The following is a 13971-nucleotide window of genomic DNA, read 5'->3' on the forward strand; positions in this document are numbered from 1 at the left end:
TCTGCCACTCCAGTCCATTCAAACCCTCCTACCAAAGTGATCTATTTTAAGGGCAGATCTGACTATGTGACTTCTCCACTCAATCAGTGCCAGTGGCTTCCTATTCACTCTAGGATCCAATATAAATTTCTCTGTTTAGATTTTAAAGCTCCTCACAAACTCGCCCATTTTCTCTTTCCAGCCTCATTGGCTATTACTCTCCCCCCTGCATTCTATGTTGGAGTCAAATTGAACATCTTTCTATTCCTCATACAGCATAATCCAGCTCCTGTCTCTCTGCTTTTTCAGTGCTTATTTAATGCCTCGCACTCCTTTGCTTCCTTTAAGATGTAGCTTAGGCACCATCTTTTGCATGAAGCTTCTTCTAACTCTCTCTTCCCTGTTCCCAATTCCTGGGGGTCTCCTTCCTAAACTACCTTGAATTTAACAACTCTGTATATATTTCTATTTATTAATTTTATATTTATTATATATGTATTTTCAGGTGTACTTTTTGTCTTCCCCATTAGAATGTAAGCTTATCATACATAGGGATTGCCTTGTTCTTTGTACTTGTATCAATAATACATTTTTCTTCCATTCAAACTATAAAAATAAGAGTGAAAGTGTCATAGTGTATAGAGTGTCAGCCTTGGAGGCAAGATCTGAGTTCACATCTTGCTTCTGACACATACTAGTTATGTGACCATAGCAAGAAATAACTTCTCAGTACTCCAAGCAGTTATCTAATATCATAATGTAGAGATGAGGTGCTGGTCTACATTGATGGAAGGAATTTCCACAATGGAGTTCCTCAAATTGATAAAATCACATATCAAAATAAAACTAAACTTCTTCACAAAAGTTCTGCCCATTCTCCAAGTTACCCTTCACCATAGTATCTTTTTTATGATGAGTTCCTACTCCTCCTCCTCCTCCTTTCTCGGGACAAAAGACTCAAGACACTATATATTTTAATTCTAAGTACTTGTCTTCACAAGCCTTTAGAAGTGCTTCAGGACCTAAGAAATACTCTGTCAAAAAAAAAAAAAGCTTTAAACTACTTAGCCTTTAATCTGTTAATGGATATCAGAGAGGTGTTAATTGTTCCCTTAAGACTCTTTTTTACTCTATAATCATCATTGCTATTAAGTATTGTCTTTTCCTTTTTTCCCAATTTAGCCCTGAAACCTTCTTTCCCACTGCTCTTCCACATTTAATTTCTTTAGTCACACTGGTTCTCTGTTCACAAAATAGACAGGTAGGTAGGTAGGTAGGTAGATAGATAGATAGATAGATAGATAGATAGATAGATAGATAGATAGATAATCAGATTAGATTAGCTAGAAGTACAGGTAATACACCTAGAGAGAGACAAAGAGAGAGATAGAGATAGCTAAAGAGACAGATACAGAAATGCAAATTGGAGATATGACAGAAGTAGAGATAGATATATAAACAATATAAACAGAGCTGACATAGGTATGGATACATCTACCTTCATACCTTTACTCCTAAGTATCCTTTCCTCAAATGACATCTCTTTTCTCTCAACTTGTTGAAACAGTAGTCATCCTCCATGACCCAGATTAAAGTTGATCTCTTCTGTGAAGTCATCCCTGATAAGGCTATTTTGAAGTCATCTTTCCCTCCTATGTACTATACAGCACATATTGTTTGTGCCACATATGTGGGCTTATTACTTACTGCTTGTATTATTTGTATGACCCTTATTTCCCTAACATAGTTATATGGAAATAAAGGAAGCTTTACTTCTTTTTCACTTTTTTTTGTCCACCTCACAATATTTAATGGAGTGTCTTGCATGGGTGATGGTTGCTCAATAAATACGTATTGATTCAAATGGCAAAAATTTATGGGCAGTCAATGGAACCTATGAGGAAACCAGTATAATTACATTTTAAAATTATCCTGTCTTTAAATCATTCAAATGACTCATTTAATAAAGAAGCAATCACTTCCTCCTTATCTTTTAAAGGGTAAGGGACTATGAGGGAGAAATATTGTATATATTGTCAAACTCAGTTTGTGTATTGGTTAGTTTTGCTAAACTGCTTTCTCCCATAATTTTTTATTCTTTGCTAAAAGTATGACTAACAAGGTGGAGAAGTATATATTCAAAAATGAAGGTAGTAAAAATATAATTTTAAAATCTCAATAAAAATGGAAAAAATAATTTTCTTAATTAAAAAGAAAAAATAAACTATCCTAATGGTTTGAGAAGCCTTGCATTTGCTAAAAATTACTAGGCTGATAATTTTACTGATAAATCTTTAATAATTTAATACAAAATAATTTTTATGGTTAACATAAACTTAAAAATTAGTAAATATACACAGACAGGTATATTAGATAGTTACAATCCAAATATATCTTTTATTTGGAAGAGATAAATATTATCAACATTACATAGAAAAAAGGAAAAGAAAATACTTAATAGCAATGATGATTATAGAGTAAAAAAGAGTCTTAAGGGAACAATTAACATCTCTCTGATATCCATTAACAGATTAAAGGCTAAGTAGTTTAAAGCTTTTTTTTTTTTTGACAGAGTATTTCTTAGATCCTGAAGCACTTCTAAAGGCTTGTGAAGACAAGTACTTAGAATTAAAATATATAGCATATTGAGTCTTTGGACCCAAGAAAAGAGGAGGAGGAGGAGGAGGAACTAATAATAAAAAAGATACTATGGTGAAGGGTAACTTGGAGAATTAAGACAAAAATTCAAAAGAAGGCATCAAGCAAAGACTCAAAGAAAAATGTGACTTGGTCATAAGCCTAACAAGAACTCTGGAAAGAGTTAAAGATGATTTTAAAAATCAGAATGGTAAAGGAAATAATTTAGAAAAGAAATGAGTGATGCAAGAAAATTATGAAAAGATAATTAACAGATCAGTAAAAGAGAAACACATGAATACTGAAGAAAATTACATCTTAAAAAACAGAATTGATCAAATAGAAAAAAGAAATACAAAACTTCACTAATGAAAATAACCTCTTAAAAAGCATGATGAATGGAAAAAGAGGCACATATACACTCCATTGGATACATAAATCTATCTTACCAAATGAAAAAGTAGGAAGGGAAAGGGAAAAAAGAAAGAAGGAGTAATGAAAAAAAGAAAGATTAAGTGAGGTCAAAAGTGAAACAGAAAGGACAGGATAACATCCAGAAAAAAGAAAGGATAAACAGAAGAAAATAGGATGGAGGAAAAAGCACAGTTAATAATCATGTAAATGAAAGTAAATAGGGTGAATTTACACATAAAACAGAAGCTTATAGTAGAATGAATTAGAAACCAGAACCCATTAACATGTTGGTTTACAAGAAACACACTTGAAACAAAAAGACATACACAGAGTTAAAGAAAGGGACTGAAGCAGAATCTATTATACTTCAACTTGGGCAAAAGAAGCAGGTTAGCAATCATGATGTAAATGAAGCAAAAGCAATAGACATAATAAAAAGAGAAAATCAGGGAAACTACATTTTCTTTAAAAGTACCATAGACAATGAAGTAATATCAATACTATACATATAGGCACCTAATACGCTTTGGATACGATAGCCAAATTGTTAAAGGAAAAGTTAAATGAGTTACAGGAGGAAACAGTAAAACTATATTAGTGAAAATCTCAACTTTCTCCTCATGGAGCTAGATAAATCTAACCATAAAATAAATTAAAAAGATGACAAATAGATAAATAGAATTTTTAAAAAGTCAGATATGATAGACCTCTGGAGGAAAAAAATGAATGGGAATAGAAAAGAATATAACTTTTTCTCAGTTATACATGGCATCTTCACAAAAATTGACCATGTAATAGGGCAAAAAAAATATGTCACAAACAAATAGAGAAAAACAGAACTGCTAAATATACTTCTTCTGTGGGTATAATGCAATAAAAATCATATTTAATAAAGGGTCACGGAAGCATATATTAAAAATTAATTGGAAACAAAAAAATTAATCCTAAAGAATACATGGAAACAATCAATATTTTTATTAAATATAATGACAACAATGAGAGAATATACCAAATATTGTGAGATGCAGGCAAAGTAGTATTTATGGGAAATTTTATATCTGTAAATGTCCACAACAGTAAAAGAGAGAAAGAATAGATCAATGAATTGAGTATGTAATTAAAAAACTAGAAAAAGAACAAATTAAAATTCCCCAATTAAACACTAAAAAATAAATTCTAAAAATCAAAGGAGAGATTAATAAAGTTGAAAGTAAAAGAAAAATTGAACTAATAAAATAGGAGATGGTTTTATGAAAAAAATTAAATAGTAAGCCATTGATTAAATTGATTTAAGAGAAAAAATAAGAAAACTAAATTACTAGTGTCAAAAATGGAAAGGGTGATTGTACCACTGATAAAGATGAAATTAAAACAATTATTAGAAGTTATTATGAAAATCATATGACAGTAAAACTGACAATCTAAATGAAACATCTAAATATTTACAAAAAATAAACAATTCAGATTAATAGAAGAGGAAATAGAATGCTTAACTAGCTATATCTTATCAAAAGAAATTGAAAAAACCATAGATGAACTCTCTAAAAAAAAAATCCCAAGAACAAGATGAATTTACATTTGAATTCTACCATGGTTACCATTCTACCATTCTAAAAGGTTAAGGAACCATGAATCCCAAAACTATATAAACTATTTGAAAAGACAGGTAAAAAGTGAGCCCTACCAGATTCCTTTAATGACAAAAATATGGTTTTCATACCTAAGCCAGCGAAAGCACAAATAGAGAAAGAAAACTATAGGCCAACTTTCCTCAGGAATATTGATTAAAAAAATTAAATAAGATACTAGCAAGTAGATTACAATAATACATTACAAAGATCATACATTATAACCAGGTGAAAATACCAGGAAGGCAGGGCTGGTTCAAAATTAGGAAAACTGTAAGCATAATTAACTACGTTAATTATAAAAACAACAAAAAGCATGTGATTATTTCAATAGATGTATAAAAACTTTTTGACAAAATACACCACCAACTTCTATTTAAAACACTAGGAATCATAGGGACTGTTGGAGCCTTTCTTAAAATGATACATAATATTCATCTAAAACCAAGAGAAAGCATTATATATGGAATGAGGGTAAAAAAAAGAAGCCTTCTCAGTAAGAACAGAGGTGAAACAAGGGTGTACAACTCTTATTCAATATCATATTGGAAATGCTAACTATAGCAATAAGACAAGAAAAAATGAATTAAAATAGGCAATGAAGAAACAAAACGATCATTCTTTGGAGATAATATGATGTTATATTTAGAGAAACCTAGAGAATCAACAAAAAATTAGTTGAAAAACTAACAACTTTGGTAAAGTTGCAGGATACAAAATAAACCCACATAAATCATCATTTCCATATACTAGCAGTAAAACCCAGCAGCAAGAGATAGAAAGACAATTTCCATTTAAAACAAGCACTTAAAATAAGTAAAATACTTGGGATTCTACCTGCCAAAACAAACCCAGGTACTATCAGAACACAATTACCAAACACTTTTCATATAAATAAAGACAGATCTAAACAACTGCAGAAATATTAATTGCTCATAAGTAGGCCAAGTCAAGATAATAAAAATGATGACTCTAACTAAATTAATTTATTTATTCAGTAAATGTCAAAGAATTATTTTGTGGAGGTAGGAGAGAAAAGCAAAAACAAAATTCATCTCCAGAAACAAAAGGTCAAGAACATTAAGGGAAATCAATGAAGAACAAAAATGAAGGAGATAGACTAACAGTACCAGATTTCAAACTATATTAAAATGTGGCAATCATGATAATTTTCTGGTATGAATTAAGAAATAGAGTGGTGGATCAGTGGAATAGATTAGATAGTAGTAAATGATCATAGTCATTGGGTGTTTGATAAACCCAAAGATCCAAGCTTTGGGGGCAAGTACTCACTATTTCCCAAAATTTGTTGTGAAAATTGGAAAGCATTTTGTCAGACATTTGGTATAGACTAACATCTCACATCACATACCAAAATAAGGTTAAAATGGGTAAATAATTTAGATATAAAGGGTCATATCAGAGGTAAATTAGAGGAGCATATAAAAATTTACCTGTCAGATTTATGAATAACTGAAGATTTTATGTCCATAGAAGAGACAAAGATCATGGGAGTTAAAATAGATAATTTTTATTACTTGAAATTAAATTATTTTTGCACAAACAAAAGTAATCCAGCCAATATTAAAAGAAAATCAGTTAACTGGACGGGGTGGGGCGGGAAGAATTTTACAACAAGTTTTTCTGGAAAGGGGCTCATTTCTCAATTATATAGGGAACTGAGGCAAATATATTTTTAAAAAAAGAGCCAGTTTCCAATTAACAAAAGGTCAAAGGATATAAACAGGAAGTTTTCAGAAGAAGAAATCACAGCTATCAATAGCCACATTTAAAAATGTTCTATTTCAAGACTGACTAGACAAATGCAAGCTATAACATCTCTGAGGTACCATTTCACATCTGTCAGATGGGATAACATCACAGAAAAGGAAAACCACAAATGCTGAAGGGAATTTGAAAACATAGAAACATTAATGAACCATTGGTGTAAATGTGAATTGGTCCAAATATTCTGGAGAACAATTTGGACCTATATACAGAGGGCTATAAAACTGTGCATAACTTTTGATTCACCAGTACCACTTCTAAGTCTGTATTCCAAAGAGATAAAAAAAAAAGAAAAAGGATTCACATGTACAAAAACATTTAAGTAGATCTTTTTGTAGTGGCAAAGAATTGGAAATTGAAAGGATATTCATCAAATGGGGAATACCTGAACAAGTTGTGGCATGTAATTGTGATAGAATATTATTGTGCCGTCAAAAAAAATGATGAACAGAATGGTTTCAGAAAAGCCAGGGAAGACTTGTATGGACTGATACAAAGCAAAATGAGAAGAACCAGGTGAACATTGTCCACAGTAGCAGTAATATTATAATGATGATTATCTGTGAGATTTCATGAGCCTGATCAAGACAATGATCCAAGATAAGTCCAAAGGGCCCATGGGAAAAAATTCCATCAATCTCCAGAAAGAAAACTGTTGAACTTTGTGGGCAGACTGAAGCATTTTTTTCACTTTTTTTGCCTTTTTTTTTGCAAGATGGCTAATATGGAAATGTTTTGCGTGACTTTACCCGTACAATTGATATATATCTTGCCTTCTTAGTGGGTGGCAGAAAGGAGAAAGGTGAGGAAAGTATTTTTAACTCAAAGTTTTTAAAAATGAATGTTAAAAATAAATACCAATAAAACCACATGGAATGGATTGTGTGTCCATCTAAATTCCTTAGTTTTTCTTCTTTGGCTGAGAGTAGGCTGCTTGGTCTACATGGTCAGACTAAGGCAATAATATTTCATCTGGATTAGCAAAAAGAATAGAAAGAAGTAATAAGTTTCTCTTTAAGGCTGACCTGACATATCCATGTCAATTAAAAATGGTGAATATCAAAAAACTTTCTCTTCTAAGAATCAAATGCAAGTTTTTTTATCTGAACAATGAACATAAATCCACAAGATGACCAAATAGAACAGTGTCTTAGATATATTTGATCCATTTTTAAGCTTCCAAATGAGAATCAATTCATAAAACTTCACAAGGATCAATGAACTCAGATTTGGAAGTTGATCAGGTGCCCTATACCAGAATCTGTTGTTAGATACTTTCTGAAGCTCTTTTCCATTGTGCCTTAAGTCTAAAAGGTCTTTTGCACTCTATGAGTTACTTCACGTAGTAAGGAAGAAATGTGAAGAGAATTTGATTTATCATAGATGAGGAAGCTTACCACTAAGAGTTTCCATTAACTGATCTGTGGTTGGATCTGGGTAGTTCCTCAGTAGAGTGTATATGGACATCACCATTCCTGGGCTACAGAATCCACACTGAGTGCCATGGCATTTAGCAAGCCTCTCCTGAGAGGAAAAAAAATATTATATCTTAAGCCAGCAATATTTTTCAATCTTGATCATCAAAAAGCACATATCTAGTTTAAAATGACAAAACAAACTTCTATTCAAGAAAAGTCACCCAGGAACAAGCCACTATTTCTTGAAATTGAGATTTTTCTAAGGGCACAGCAGCACACTTCAAGCAATATTATTCTTGGACCAAATTTTTGAAGGGCTAAGGGAAAAAAAAAACATCCTGGAGGATAAGCAAATATTCAGTGGGTCATTGCTGTGGTCTGTTTGTGCTTTTTCCCTTTCTTTCCCTGCTTTCAAGGAAGATGAACTATAAGAACACCAGGATTTTCTGCCAAAGAATGTTCTAAGCACAGTTGGTCTTCAACATGTTTATAATGTGATTTTCATCTAACCTTTATTTCTATTCTCTAATAATGGAGGAGTGATAGAAGATCTCTAAGGACCCTTTCAGCTTTAAATCCTATAACTGTACAGTTATATATCAATCACTGTACTGTTCTTAGTAGCACTATCAAAAAGGATGACATTATTTTGGAATGTAAACTTTGGTGTGCTGGTAAATGCTTAACAACCAGGCTTTCTGGGAGAAGAAATATATACTATAGCACATCTATATGTTTAATCTGTATTTTAACACTTTCTTAAGTCATGAAAACTAACCAAATAAGAAATCAAATCCTAATTTATAACAATTACCAATTTGTAAATGTCCACGCTGAAAATTTAACAATTGGCTCCCCTGTTCTCACAAGCTGATTCAAGCAGGATCTAACACATGCCTGAATATAAGGAATAATATGAGAGACAACATGTGGTAGTGGATTGAGGGCCTGTTGTGGAGGTAAGAAGACCTGGATTCAAATCCTACCTCTGATGTACATACTAAGAGTGTGGCAGCAGGAAAATAATTGAGCTTTTCATTGCTACAGGCAAGCTCCTCAAGTCTATGAGGAGTATTGGTAATCTGCCTTATAGTAACAGGAATTTCCACATTAGTAGTTCCCCACAAGGATAAAATAATATGAAAAATGGAATAAATGAAAAGATAGAAGATAGATAGATGGGTGAATGGATGGATAGGTGGGTGGCTGGGTAAGTAGATGGATGGATGGATGATATGCCCAGCAATAGAGTAGGTTGGATTGCCTTTAGGAAACTGCAAAGTTTTTTAATGACCTCAACATTTATCTGAAACAAAGGCCTATGATATTCTATGCTAACAAGCTATACTGAAGGCTCTCTAAAAAATTTAAATGGACAATGAAAATGAAAAATGGACAAAAGTCACCCTGGATGAAGAGAATGGATGAGCCATCTACATCAATGGAGAGAGTTTCCACATTGCTGAAGTCCCAGATCCATTTGATACTTTGAGTACAGTATATATTTTCTAGTACATCCATTCATTTTTTCCTCTATAAAATTGATTGAAAGTCATTTTCATTTTAACTTAGAGGCATAGAAAATAAAACTTGTAGGATCGGTCATAAATAATGAAGGAAACTGATTAAATCTAAAGATTCACACAATCTGAAGGACTGAAACACCTTTTAATACAAAACATTGCCATAGTTCATCACCCCTAAGTGGAGAATGTCCATTTCTGAACAAAGCCTAGAAATGCTGAAACTTTGATTCCACTACTCATTGACTACTAGAGCCAAAAAGAATCTTTGAAATCATCCGATCTAATCCTCTCATTTTACAGAAGTAGAAAATGCAGTTTGGAGAGAAGTGATTTGCTTAAGGTTATGCAACAAGTTAGCTGGGGAGCATCCACATTTTCTGATTTCAAGTCCAAGGATCTTTCCTCAATGGCACAAGTTACAATGTAGCCTTACCTGAACTGGATGAATCCTGGTTCTGATGCTTCCAATGCCTTCCACTGTGGTGACTGCAGCACCATGGAGAGAACATATAGGAACCAGGCAGGCAGTGGCAGAATAATGGCTACAGTGTTTTAAGTAATGTAAAGGAAAATCAATGGTGGTAATAACATCACAAGAGTACTTAATCAAATCTTCTGTATAGTGATTAATCATGTCTGACAAGGTATTATAGAGAAGGTCTCACTAAGAAACCATATATTTGCGAGAGATGGACAAAGGGATTTGTTGGTACTGCTTTTGTTCTGGGATTGGAAGAGAAATAGAGGGGAATAAGGATCATTTGTTCCTCCTTATCTGTTTGTTTATGATTTTCTGATCACCTGAACAAGTGTCAATGATAAAAAGAAATGAATAAATCCACAGTCTTAAACCTTGCTGCTTTATTTTTCTCCTCTCCAGGCTGCCAGAAAAAGTGGGTTTGAGAAGGAGAGTTGACAATGTTGTAACCTCTGTTGCCATCATGCCTCTCCTCTTTTGATGTATCTCCCTTTCCTCTCTCTTTAAGGATCTTTAAGAGATCCTTAAAACTTCTGCTGTAGTGGGGGACTCCACCCTCTCTCTAGTCCTCTTCTCATATTAGTTTGCTCTCTTCTTGAGCCAGGAGAAAAACACTGTCCAGGGTTTTTAGAGATCTATCCATCCTTGTAGGGAAGGCAGTTTAAGCTTTTCCAGAACTTTTATAACCCCATCCATCCATAACACCCTGTCTAGATCCTTGTTGCAGTCATCTACCACACTCCAGTTCGCTTTCCTTCCATTCTCAAGTTCAGTCTTCTCATCTTCTTTTTTACTCTAAATTCCTACCTGCCTTCACTAATGCTGAGGGATTATGATATCTACATTAATGCGCTATCTGGCATCCTAGTTCTTTAACCTCCTCAACTCCCATGACCTATATACTCTTTCTGCCTACTCCTCCTTAGCTATTGAAAAAGGATGATCACATTTAGAACTCATTTAATTAGTATTTGTTTGCTTATTCATTCATTCATTCATTTAGTGTCTACTCTATACCAGGTACTATACTAGGCACTGCAGATATAAAAAGCCAAAAATCCCTGCCCTGAAGGATCTTATTTCCAATTTCATCATCCATAACTGTCATCTGCAAAGTTCTGAATGTTGAAATACCCCTCTTTTATCATAACCTTCTATCCTTTAATCTCTCTACAGCAATCTTAAAACTATTCCTCATACTCATTGTGACCTCTACTTTTTATACTCCTCTTTCCAATCCATTATTGTTTGGGCTTCACATTCTTGCCTTGACACTCTTAACTGTAAGGTTGATTAACTTAACTATACACATTCCCTGCAATCCTTTGCCCTATCCAAATGCAACCCTGGGTTTACCACTACCATCTGCCTTCTCTTCTACTCCATGACTTCTGAACCCAGCTAAATATTGTCACACAAAAATTTAGCAAACTGGGGCTTTTACAAATTCATGGTATCTGATCTCTCCCATTCCCTCATTGCTGCACTGGTCAATAATTTTATTCTTCCCTGACTGTTATACTACCCTAGAAGACTATTGCAAACTTCCTTCTCTCTCTTAGCAAAGACCTTTGCCTCCTACTTCTCTAAGAAAACCAGGTCATAAAGCCGGGCTTCTTTTGTGCTTTCCCCAGATTCCAGTTCAAGACCACCTATGTGCCTGTGAGAGGCAGACCCCCAATCTCTTCCACTGAACCAGAGGAAACCTGAGATCTTGAGTGAGGCCCAGTTTCCTCCCTTAGGAAGAGGACAACACCTCTTTTTGGAAGATGGGCAAGATTTACCCTTGAACAAAGTTATTACCTTGGAAATATGAGTATCTGGATCACAGGGGGACTGTGATTTGCATTCCTTGGGAGACATCTAAGAAGAAGATTTTTAGCAATGTTCATGTTTAGCCAACAGGGGAACTCAGGCACTAAAAATAGTGAGGGTGGAAGATAGCCTGCAGTGTCTTATACGTATTCTTTTGGATGAAGGAGGTCTGTAGAAATTGAATGAATTCATAATGAATTCATGGTAGTTCCAGGAGGTGAAAATACTCTATATGGATCAAAGAGATGTCAAATCACATTTGACTGGGGAGAGGAAATTTTCTTTTTCTAAACTTTCTCAGAGGTTTGAAGTCAAGGCAATAACATATTCCATGACAGAGGCCTAGGATGAAGAGAAATTAGAAATTTTAGTGGTCATGGATTTTAAAAACAAAGAGAGGACGATTGATACTATTTCTTTGCCCTTGAGGAGAGTTTGATGAATGATTAGAAAAGAAGAGACAAAGGAAAAGAACAAAAATGCGCAGTAATATGTAAAGACTTGTACATCAAAAGTCAATATTTATAGAAAAGGAAAATGAGGGTATAGATGTGGTCTGTTGTCTCTGTGTTCAAACTTATACAAATGTTCAGATGGTGCAGTATGTTCCCTCAAGTATGAATTCTCATCTGTGATGACAAGAAAACAACTTCTTCTTTCTTTCTTAAGCCTTTCCATAGTGTTGTAGAGATTCCCTAGCCTCTGTTGGTTTTTCAACATTTAGTTCTTATTGTGGGACATGGAGGGATCCAGTCCTAAGGAGAGCATCCTCAGTACTGATTATTTAGGTTCTCACATTTGCAATCTTCTGTTTTAGAACCAGTTTTCAATCAGGGGAATTTGGGGTTTTATCCATTTTGAAGGATAAGACACTTGGTCTCATTGTTGCTATGGTGGTTGTTGTTATTGTTGTTGTTTTAAATCCAAATTTGTGATTTCTTCCATAGAGGGAAATCCTAGTAAGGGATTCCCTCTATCAGTGCAGATTAATAACTATTCTACAATTTATAGTCTTGGAGTCACTTGGGTCAATATACACATACAAAAAATTAAATGATAGGCTACTATGTAATGGTTTTGTTTCATTTTGTTTCACGTTCCAACAGAATTTTTTGAAAGTGATGATTTTATTTGAACCAATAGAAAGATTCCTTTTTCTGAAGAAGTCATGGACAATTACGCATTCCCTCCTTTGTGCAATAGTTCCATTTCTTTAAATTATTGTTGAAAATAAGGCCCTGCCTTATAATAATTTAGCCTTAAAATTTAATATTAGTCTGTTGAGAGAAAAGAAGGGAAACACATTTAAACTTGTGTTTACTTTTCCTTGATTATACCATTTTCCCTGTTAAGGACTTCAGAAAGCCAAAAACCCCTCTCTTCCACAATAGTCTTGACCTTTTTAAATCAAATTTTTAAATCAAAGTTTGATTTTCAACTTGATTCCATTCTATTCATGGTTGCTCCTAGACAAAAGATTTTGTTTGAAGCAACCCACCTTGTGCTGAAACTTATTTAGTTTGCTACTTATGTTTAAAGAAATATTTTTAATTGCCATTGGGTGGTGCCATATACTAGTAGTTCCAAATCTGTGATACTAAGATATGCCAAGCTTCTCCTAAAAGGAAGACTTTGCCTCTGTGCTTAGTAAGAATGATACTTGAATAGAAAAGTAGTATTTTCCTGTTGAGACTGAACAGGAATAAGAATTAATGATAATGGGACAGAACATATTGATAATTAATAATAATGGAAAAATCTACAAAATGAATGTATATCATTAAATGTAGAAGTATTATTTTACATTTGTCTAAAGTAGTGTGTTACAAATAGTATCATCTTTTAATTTTTAATGAAATATTTGTGAATTTATTGAAGCTTTATTGTAACTATGAATCATGGATTTCAAAGCAAAAATGATAGCAAAGGTCCCCTTAATCTCTTTGTAATTTGACAATTTTAAAATCTCCATTGCACAAATGTCTTTCAGGGATAGGATGGATTCACAAGGTCACTGAAAACTCTCTCTGGGTGTAATAACTCAAAATTATTCTACATCATTTCCTATTCTCTTCTCCTTTGCTCTAGTCTCTAAGGAAATGGTGATCTTACTTCTAACAATGGCCAACTCTTCTACTTGTCCCCATGATTTCAACCCTTCTTGTTTGCCCCTTTGATTATTCACCTTCTACCTCTCCCTTATCTTCAATCTCTCCTTATTTACTGGCTCTTTCACAGCTAACAACAGAAGTATACAGATCTACCTCATCTGCAAAAAAAAAAAAAAA

The 13971-nt window shown here is 33.5% G+C and overlaps 1 protein-coding gene across 1 annotated transcript in view; it reads right to left on the reverse strand.

Moving 5' to 3' along the window:
• The window catches only part of LOC114030016 (aldehyde oxidase 4-like), an 88941-nt gene that overhangs the window by 63053 nt on the left and 11917 nt on the right, over window positions 1-13971 (reverse strand). The window contains 2 exon segments of the mRNA XM_027844680.1: window positions 7844-7970; window positions 9824-9932. Of these exon segments, the coding sequence (XP_027700481.1) occupies window positions 7844-7970; window positions 9824-9932 (236 nt within the window).

This window comes from Vombatus ursinus, unplaced genomic scaffold (genome assembly GCF_900497805.2).
Source record: "Vombatus ursinus unplaced genomic scaffold, bare-nosed wombat genome assembly UNPS02005226.1, whole genome shotgun sequence".
Classification (NCBI taxonomy): Eukaryota; Metazoa; Chordata; class Mammalia; order Diprotodontia; family Vombatidae; genus Vombatus; species Vombatus ursinus.